General features: G+C 35.4%; 1 protein-coding gene across 1 annotated transcript in view; it reads right to left on the bottom strand.

The window, feature by feature from the left end:
- Positions 1 to 8,317, bottom strand: part of LOC135215570 (neural cell adhesion molecule 1-A-like) — a 336,733-nt gene extending 328,416 nt beyond the window's left edge. Inside the window, exon 1 of the mRNA XM_064250428.1 lies at positions 6,982 to 8,317. Coding sequence (XP_064106498.1) covers positions 6,982 to 7,102 — 121 coding nt within the window. The 5' untranslated portion in view covers positions 7,103 to 8,317. The remainder of the gene's footprint in view (positions 1 to 6,981) is intronic.
- Between the last annotated feature and the right edge of the window lie 2,640 nt (positions 8,318 to 10,957).

Raw genomic sequence — 10,957 nt, forward strand, 5'->3', positions numbered from 1 at the left:
TCCTGAAACTCTTCAGACTCCATCTGTTGTGCTGTAACTTTAATAAATCAAAAAATACTAAGACTCATTCACCCTTTGCTTGGCAAAACGAATAATATATCGGTATTGATACTTCAGTTATCTATATCACTTCAAGTGACTGTTATCGTTATTAAACATAATAACGGTATTTACTTATCATTTAGGTGTCTGAGCCATTTTACATAGTGAAACCTAGCTTCTTGTCAGTCTAAACCTTTAATGGCTCACCTTACAAACAGAGAGTGACGTCCACAATCATATTTAAATTTGTTATAACACTTAATCCTCTTGCATTACTGAGAGTGTCACCTGTTTTTAACGCTTTACTCAAATATGATCGATAAAATTACTCATTTCACGCTTGACTCCATTCTTGTCAAAGCGCACCTGACCACTCGAATTTTTTTTTTTTTTTAATGGATTATCTCATTATCTGTCCATTTGCTTCCACTCTCTTTCAGCGCAGCGTTCATTTCTTCATATTCTAGTTGAGATTTCAAGACAAAATAACTCATTATCTCAGCAGCTCTTCACCTCGAATTAATTTGACATATATTCTCTCCTGCTCTTCAATTCACAAGCCCGGAAAAAATCTGCTTTTATTCCTTGATGATCGTCTGCGTGTCTCTCTCTCTCTCTCTCTCTCTCTCTCTCTCTCTCTCTCTCTCTCTCTCTCTCTCTCTATATATATATATATATATATATATATATATATATATATATATATATATAATACATACATAAACATACATATATATATATATATGCATGTATGTATATATATACATATAATCTATGTAATATATATATATGTGTGTGTGTATGTGTGTGTGTGTGCGTGTGTGTAATGTATATATATATATATATATATATATATATATATATATATATATAAGATATTATAGATAGATAGATAGATAGATAGATAGATAGATAGATAGATAGTGCATCAAATCCATGCAATTAAATGGAGCAAGAAAGTGAATCAGACCAAGCGCTTCAAAGCATTTCTGCACTACACCAGGCTTCACATACTACAAGTGCTAATGATGTAAGTCACATGAAGTCTCCATAGTCATAGGGGAAAAACTAACAATTGTCATACGACAGTAATCAGTGATAACTATCTTTTTTAAGATACCCTTTATTAACATTTCATCCATTTTATATAAACCAGGGCTGATATTTCATAAGTTATTTGTTGTTGTTTTTTTTGGGGGGGATAAGAAATAATTTAACTATATTTTTTCCCCCAAAATCAGTTTAAAAATTTATATATATTATTAGATTAGTGTTATTCACATGTACGAATAATGCATTTGACAAGTTAGTATCTTTTCCGAGACTATAGTAATATTTCAGTGAAGGCACCAACTCCACTTTGTCCCACGTGCATTTGATAGAAAAATTTCACTATTCTACCACGGAATATTTCTAATTAGCATATTCCTAGTTAACTCTAACGTTTCAAAAACGTTTATGACACCTAATATCAAGGAAGGTTATTGAGCACAATCATTGATTGCTGTGATGTTTACCTTATGAAAATATACACGATTATACATATAGCCTATATATAAACAAAGTTACAGCCACGAAGGAAAAGTACCTAAATGAGTAGCCAAGTACTTTTGCTTTGTCACCAACACAAGGTCGTGACCCTGTCTTCTATATAAGACGAAAGTACCTGGCATCTCATTGTTTCTCTTTTCCTTCGTGGCAGTAACTTTGTTCATCTAATCGTCACGTTATTACCTTTTCGTGATTTAAAATCAAACAAATATATATATATATATATATATATATATATATATATATATATATACATAAATATATTTATACATTTATAAAATGAAGGCGGGGGCGGGAAGGACACCAACAGGTCAAGAAACTCATATTTATTGGGTTTCAACGTTTCTGAGCCACACAGCAGCCCTCATTTTCAAGTTACAAAGTAATAATACCTAATTGGTACAATAAAATTAAGTGACAAGTATTAAAATACACAAAATAAGATACAATACAACAAATACAGTTAAAAATATGGATAAGGACCAACCATTGAATGCGGAGGCAGAGGAAGGACTGACAAAAAACGTGAACAGTTCACGAGAGATAAAGAGGTGTAGACGTGGCATGGGTGTTCAGCGAAGGGAACCAATTTTTTAATAAACAATGATTCATTCATTGTTAAAAGTTTATGATTGGAAGCTCTGCCCAAAACCTTACAGTATTTGTACTGTATGGAATATTTCCATTTATCGGTAGGATCCCTTATTTTTTGAAAATTCGGGATTTGAAAGTTTAGTGCCAGTTCCATAGCTGTCAGCTCTATGATTGTCTATTCGAACCTCAAGTAACCTACCATGTAGGTTCATTAACGGTTCCAAACTGTCTTTGAAGCTGAAAAGGCTACCGATATTCAGTGGGTGTGTGGGTCTAATTATTTATTTTCTAGACAGGGAGATGACCGGATACTAAAGCTTGGAGTTCCTTATGAAAGGTTGTATCGTGAATAAAAAGGAGACTGGAATACAAAGGTAATTTAGGCACGTGACGAGTATGATGACGCGGAACAAAAATATTATTCAAAAATTGGAGACATGTTTAATGAATAAGTGGGTGGGAAAGCAGTTGCTGTTAAAGTATTTTTGCAATAACATGATTCCAATATGAAAAGCTTGCCAACTAGAGGATAAAGCAAACCAACTGCATATCGGGAGCCTTTTCAGCATAAAAGACAGTTTGGATCCATTTTTGACCTCGTGTGTTATATATAATTTTACTTGCCCTCGATAAATATTCATTATAAAGGCTTTAAGGTTATGGACAGAGCCTCCAATCATAAGCTTTTAAATATGAATGAATCATTGTTTATTGAAAAAAATAACTGGTCCCCTCACTGAACACCCATTCCACGTCTACACCTCTTTATCTGTCGTGAATTGTTTACGTTTTTGGTCAGTTCCTTCACTGCCTTCACACTCAACGGTTGGTCCTCATTCTATTTTAACTGTATTTGTTTTATTGTAACTTATTTTGTTTATTTTATTATTTGTCACTTAATCTTATTGTACTAATTAGGTATTATTACTTTGTAGCTTCGAAACGCTGCAATCTAATAAATATGAGGTTCTTGACCTGATGGTGTGCTTCCCATGCTTTCACTGTATTGTTGGGTTTGCAGAAATCTCCACCCGTTGAATATATATATATATATATATATATATATTATATATATATATATATGTGTGTGTGTGTGTGTGTGTGTGTATATATGTGTGTGTGTGTGTGTGTGTGTATTCATATAAATACCAACCACCACAATGAAACTCGAATCTGTTACCAGGATAGACCTATGTAGAATGAACAAGTTAGGACACGAAGTGCAAATCGAAGATAAAGGCAAAAATCTTACGCAAATGTATCTATTTTCTAGAATAAAATCCCACCCACACGCAGACACAACCACAAACACACACACACATACACGCACACGCACACACACATATAAATATATATATATATATATATATATATATATATATATATATATACATATATATATTATATATATATATATATATCATATATATACACACACACACACACAAGCATCAAGATACTGCAGATATTCTTCTAAACTGGGCCATCCAAAAATCTAATCATGAGGCCATCTTTGGCCAAGTTAAAAACAAAAATCGAGCATGGCCTTTCGTGCTATCTTGTTAAGAACAAGCAATCAATCGAACAGATTATCATATAGACATTTAAATACAAAAGTTGAGTTAGACAATGGTCTCCTAAGAAGTAAAATGAACTTTAAAATTTTGGAAATCCTGAAAACATTATGCTCAATAATTTTATGGTTGAAAAGTCTCGAAAACCTCCCAAGTTTTTAACATTTTCGGAATTGATATATACTGCACTTGCTTCAAAATATCTATATTTTTATAACAGCCCTTAACCCAGATGTGTAACCTATCCCCTGTTTGCTTGTTTCTTTCTTTCTTTGTATGGTGTTCTCACGTTGCATGGAACCAGTGGTTATTCAGCAAGGGGACCAACAGCTTTACGTGACTTCCGATCCACGTCGAGAGTGAACTTCTATCACCAGAAATACACATATCTGACTTCTCAATAAAATGCCCGATAAAATCCATCCCCTGGATACAGACGGAACGGGGTGAATTCTTTATATCCTTTAAACTTCCCCTGGGAGAATGGGGTTGGGGCTGATCAAAGACTGTAGCAGAAATTAGAATTGCCATTTGTTATTAAAGGAAATTAATAAACTTAAACTACTGCACAGAATACGTTAAAAAATTAAAAACCTTCGATTTAATTATATTCCCTGGAATGGTAATATTCCCTTTTCTAGTCTATGTGAAGTAGTTGGAGTAGTGATATAGGTGGCACTTAAAAAAAATTAATAAATAAAAAAATTCATTCCACAACGTGACTAAATCCTGACCTAAATTTAGAAAAACATAATATAATGAATGAATATCTAAAGACGCTAATCATCACGGAAAAAAAAAAAAATAAATAAAGTCATGAAATCACAAGAAGGGGTAGTAAACCCCAGCCACAATAGACAGATATGGAAGTTAGGGGATACAAAGGAAGGGGTAGTAGGGCTGTACTCCGCAACCTGATAAATTATGCTGAAAGCGAAAAGTAGAAGTAGGAGTCTTTCCCCAATCAGTATAGAAAGCGAGTGTCATTTTAATACGCATATTGAATAGACTTCGGTTTGGACGAACCACCGCTGATGATTTGAAAATTATGCAAGAGTGCTTGATTCCAGTACCACCCAAAACTGACCCGGCCCAGGCTTTTGTTGAACATTACTCTAGTCTCCGCAGTAGCAACAGCAACAATCAGAATGAGCTCGGCCGTATCATTCTCGGCGACAAATGAAAAAGAAGGTGAAAAAAAGGCCTACGCCCTACGCCCTAGATCGAGAAAAATGTGGTAACAAATGACCATGGAACTTATTTAGCTTTTAGATATAGTTTTCTTAGATCTATAAGGCCTCTCCGTGATTATCAGAGATAGATGACCTCAGAAGTAGAATTGCGAAAATAAACATCGTTCTGTGCTGTCAAGACCTAAAGATGGAAGGAATCAACTCTTCAAGCAGTTAGACCTGTCGTAGCCTTGCACAGCATGTCACTATCTTACAATAGGCCTAATAACGGGGTGTCTACCATAAAAATGTATTACGTACAAAAATTATTACACTCACCGCAAGCAACAATAAAGAACGTGAAATTTTATTGATAGACAGATGTAAAAGCACCAATTAGAACATATGAGACAGGTAAAAACACCAATCATAACAGATGCAAGTAGTAGTACTAGATGCCTCAACTGGGGAATACTAAACCGTTTGGCTACTTAAGGAAGACTGCTCTTTCACGACAAAATGCAGGAAATTCATTGCTATAAAAAGTAATACATAGAAAAACTGCCATTAACGATTGTCGAGAAATATATTAAATTAGACTTAAGAACTTAACTAAACAGACCTTTGTTCCATGTTAATGAAGAGGATAACTTGTCGAAAACAGTGTGTGGTGTCAATCTCGCATCCGGTCAGTACTGCAAACCTCTCAAGACTGAATAGTCTGACTGATGGTCATTTATGACACCAACTCAAGAGTACACTGACTTTCGTACACACAAAATTGTAAAACAAAGGGGCTTCATAATTAGATTAGATTTCCAAAATATTATAGTAACTGGAAATATAGTAATGGAAAAATGAGTAACATTTGATTCGCATCTAGATAAAAAATAAAAATAAACTGTTACGTAAGATAACGACAAATATTGACTTAACTTTTAGTTCAGCAACGAATCTTTTGAATGTTGAAAGGGCCGGTAAACACTAGGTTTTAATTTTCACATATGTTCATCACTTACGGGAGTGAGTTATATATATTCACTTTAATTATCCGGTTATTATAGTTAAAGAATAAATCCAAAGGTAAACGAGCAATTTAGGTTTTAGAGGTACTTTCTTAGACCTGTGTGGCTTCTCCGGGATTATGCTAAGCTCAGCTCGTTTGCTACATAATCATTTATATATATATATATATATATATATATATATCTATATATATATATATATATATATATATATATATGCGTGTGTGTGTGTGTGTGTGTGTGAAAACATTCTAACTATTGAGGCTTTTTATTTAAGGTAGGTCAACGATAGCAAAAACCGAAACTGCATAGGTAAATTCAACGTGTGCGATAATTTTTTTATTAAATTCAACGTGTGTAATAATTTTTAATTAAGATAATTGACAGTAAGTCAGCCAACTTCTCCTAACATCACTTGCTATTCACACACATTAAGAAAACGGCGTCTCTTCTAATGTTGTGAGCAGTCAGTACCTGAGCATCCGAAAATCTGAATTTGGTGGCTAATCTGAATGGCATATTGTAACTTCAACATTTCATTATTTCAAAATAAAAACTCCGAAAGCCACCCCTCCAGAATACGAGCTATCAGAAGAAAAAAAAATTAGTACCACCCATCCACCCCTACCACATCCATGAATGCCAAAAATCAATTTCTGTATCTCCGGAACGGATAAACGGATTCTGGTGAAATTTCCCAAGATTAGAGACCTTAGTAGGAAACCTCTGAAGCCAAAGTTTACCTTATCATTTGAATATTTCCACTTATAATCGGCCAAAGTCGTTTGTTTGTTTTTTATTTTTTCTTTTTCTTTTTTTTTTTTTTTTTTTTTTTTTACTTTGGGTGGCTGGGCTTTGCTAATTGCCAATTACCGTTGCGGTTGATATGCAAACCAGTAAGCGGGAAAGGTCCGAAAGAGGAAGTAGAACCAAGAAATTTCTCTCAAAAATAGAAATATAAAGGAAATGTAATATATGGGTTTTGAAAAAGCAAACTAGGTATCATGCACTTGGTGTACTCACTTATATAATCATCCTGTCCTGGGTATCTTGACAAGATATCATTAGCCAAGGAGTTCGGTCTGGCCTCAACTCCTCTCCACCAAACGGTCACCATAGCGAAAATGAGCAATGTGTTCACCATCACTATGAAAAAGAATGCGGGAGGGCACTCGAGAAATTACAAACAAACGACCTTCCGTTGTCAAGGATACAGTAGCAGAGGCTACTGCTGCTCTTTTCGTTTTTACTGTTCTGTATTTCTTCTCTTAATTATTCTGGAGCCATTTTTCCGCTTATCAAGCAAAGAGGTTGCCTCTAATCTATCTCACTTCATCTAAAAAGCACCATCACTGCTCTTATGTTTCCCTGACGAAGGGAAATTTGGAAGAATGTGAATTGCTCACGTTGATTTCAACGTACTTACAAGCTAATTCCATGTTTTACTTCTGTAGCATTTCCACTTTCACTCCCATTTACTATTTCTGTCGACCACTGTCTAGTCCAAGCAAATTTGAAACGGCCTTTATCTTAATTTATTGTTGATTGTCACATACGAATAAACTCATGGCTTTTTTTCTTATGTGGTATCCAAGTGCAAAATACAAACAAAGTAAAATTATACTATGGGTCATGTATAACATACTTGCGTTTGCTTGATGTCAGTTCAATTTTCAGTCTATGGATCATTTTTGGTTGTTGCTTAAGATGATTTGTAAAAAGGTTGTTCGTTCTACGTCAAAACAGTAACGAGAGGTCAGAGCTGAATATTAAAAAAATTACATGTATATTAATTTTCCTTTTGATGCCTCCCTGTGTATTATACTAATACTTAATTGAATTACAACAAATTAAGGATGTTCAATTACTTTCCTCGTTTGGTACGATGACGTTACGGAAACTTTATCATCCTGACAATATATTCCACACAATTTATTGCCGTTCCATGTACCATAAGCTTATTTCATCACCATCGCCGTGTCTACTGATTCTGAAAGAGCATCTTTAAGTGACATCACACCGGTCTTATTTTACTGGAATAAAAGCCTTTACATTCCTCACTATAATTCATCGCCAGAACCAAAACGTTTCCTTAATGTTTTTTTTTTTTTCCATTAAACGTCCAAACTCCCCCCTCTCTCTCTTTCTGGCAATCTTCTTTAACGTCTCCTTATGAATTTTATTACAAAATATATTTGTTTACGAACCAAATGATCGACACCAAATGCGCTACACAATCAGTTTTAAAACGAGGATATCCTACGACTAGAATGAGCGCCTTATTTTCGGGATAATATCCTAGAGAGACGTCGGAGCCAATGAAGTCCGAGAGACGAACACCGTCCTACTCAGTCACGTGCAGGAGAGCAACTGAGCTGAGCTGCCTGGCCGGGCCGGGTTCTCTCGACTCGAGTCGAGAGTCGAGACTCGAGACTCCCTGCGACCGATATGATGGGTGAGTGGAATTACGTGGTCGAGTTTAAGGAATGCAAGGGTGATTCTTCTGTCTGCCGAAAATCAGGCGCTAATCAAGAGGGAACATTTCGTATCTGTGCGACATACAATATGAATAGCTCATAATCCCTTTGAGAACCCGTTCCATCAAGGTTTATTAATTAAGTTCCCTTTCGTTATACCCTATCGCATGCTAATCATTCTAATAGTACTGCCTTCAGCAAGCTGACCAATACATCCAGTTGTACGCTTTCCTCCTCATGTATGTGTGTGTGTGTTTTACAGTAAATATGTTGATTCCCGAGGGCAAGTACTAAACACGGCGAAACAGTGATTCATCTACTACTCTGTTCACCGTGTTCAGTACTAGCCCCTGGGGAATCAAGAGCACTTAGATTACATTTGATTCGCCAGGGGCTATATAGTACTATGGATGGCGAAACATATTTTACACCCTACGAGCCTAGTACTAAACACGGCGAAACAGTGCAGATGAATCAGTTTCGCCGTGTTTAGTACTAACCCTCGAGGATCAAATGTTCCTAAGCGAACTGGTCATTTCACATATTCCTGAGAGATTTTGGGAAATCCCCTGATTTCACTTGTTCACTGGAAAAAAGAACGCACACACACACACACACACACACACACACACACACACACACACACACACACATATAATATATATATATATATATATATATATATATATATATATAGAGAGAGAGAGAGAGAGAGAGAGAGAGAGAGAGCTATCCAAGGGGCATCCAGGGATAGAAAGCACGTGTGTCAAAACTCAAAACAGCCTAAATTGGGTTAAAAAAAAAGAAAATAAAACAATTATTAAAAAGAATGAGGCTAATTGAAAGTTGAAGTTCGGACCAAAATACAAACAAACGGCCAGTCATGCTATGAAGAGCACGCGGAGGCTGTCTGGGTGTTTATCGAGGGAGTGGCAGATTTTATGAGACTCTAACGTAGTTAGTCCCCCAACTATTGAGTAGATGATCTGAGTTTAAAACCTGCAGGGTTAATCTTAGTCTTGCAGTGTAACGCGTGATTACGTATGAGAGGCTTCTTCGGGTCTGGACAGTCTGCAGCTAGTCCTGAAACCACTATTAGGGCAGGTCGGCCAAACAATGAAATCACACAGACCGATCGCAGGCAACAACCGCTATTGGCTCGTTGATACAAAAGAACATTTAACCTTCTCTCGTCTTTGCATTCATTTAAGTTTTGCATTAATTTCATTTTAATGGTAGCCTACCAGTAATCTAATTATTTATCAGTGTCAATTATTTTGTTAAAAAATACAGCCTCGTATATCACAACTAAGTTAAATTTTGTATGTCTTTTGTTTAAAACAATATCTTGACGTAAACTGTAATGAATTACTCAGAATACCTCAGCCATTCAATAAATGAAAAGACATTTGTCCTCAAATAACCTATGTACATTTACAATACTGTAGTACCAAATATTCAAGCGTCCTTGGTTTACAACCTGTAAATCGTTGGCCATGGCCCACTTTACAAGGTCGACTTGGGTGATTCATCATGAATTCGTTGTCTGGCTGACCTGTCTTAGTAAATGGGTTCTGCCTGAAACCGAATCCCTGGTTAAGAGTGGATTCCGACCTATAGCGATCGCTTTGTGCATCCAACGTAGCATCCTTGGTCACACTTGGGTTGGATAACAAAAGGAGAGCCGATTTGTCCTTATACCAGGAAAAATATCCTATTATTAGAGGGTTTTTTGGAATGAGTTTAAAATTATCTGCTGGTAATTCAACGACGGGCTGCTCTATGAGCAGGAGTCCGTGCTGGCATAAGGCCAGTTTAATCTCCAACGACATGGTAATTCAATGTTTAATAGCTCAGTTAACTTACATCGAGACTTATTATTGTAAATTACATACAAAATCAATTTAGGGACGTTATACACCAATAGAGAACTATGCAATCTTTAGCGAAGAGATTTCTTCGGGGATCTATAAAAGCGCTTTACTTGAAAACTATTGTTTTTGAAAAAATGAACGAAGAAATTAATTTCTTCAAGGAATGCGACCTAAATGGATGTCAAGAAAAAAGCCCCGAGGAGGAGAGTGAATTCAGAATTTAATTTAATACCAAAATAACTGGAACTATGAACAGTAATCCCTAGACCTGCAAAAGTTTTTGCCCTGAAAATAATGGTATGAAACTCAACATTATCTCTGAAAATATATAGTGGTTGTATATATATATATATATATATATATATATATATATATATATATATATATATATATATATGTATATGTATATATATATATATATATATACAGTTGACCCCCCGTATTCTCGTTCTCCAGATTCGCAGACTCACACATTCACGGATTTCTCTTGGGAACGTTTCCCTGCATTATTCGCGGAAAATTTGTGCATTCGCGGTTTTTTCTATGATAAATATTCCACAAATTCCTGGTTTTTTTATGAATTTCATCATAAAATGCACTTTTTGGGATAAAACTATTAAAACCAAGCATGAAACATGCACATACACA

The sequence above is a fragment of the Macrobrachium nipponense genome, chromosome 5 (assembly GCF_015104395.2).
Source record: "Macrobrachium nipponense isolate FS-2020 chromosome 5, ASM1510439v2, whole genome shotgun sequence".
In the NCBI taxonomy this organism is placed as follows: Eukaryota; Metazoa; Arthropoda; class Malacostraca; order Decapoda; family Palaemonidae; genus Macrobrachium; species Macrobrachium nipponense.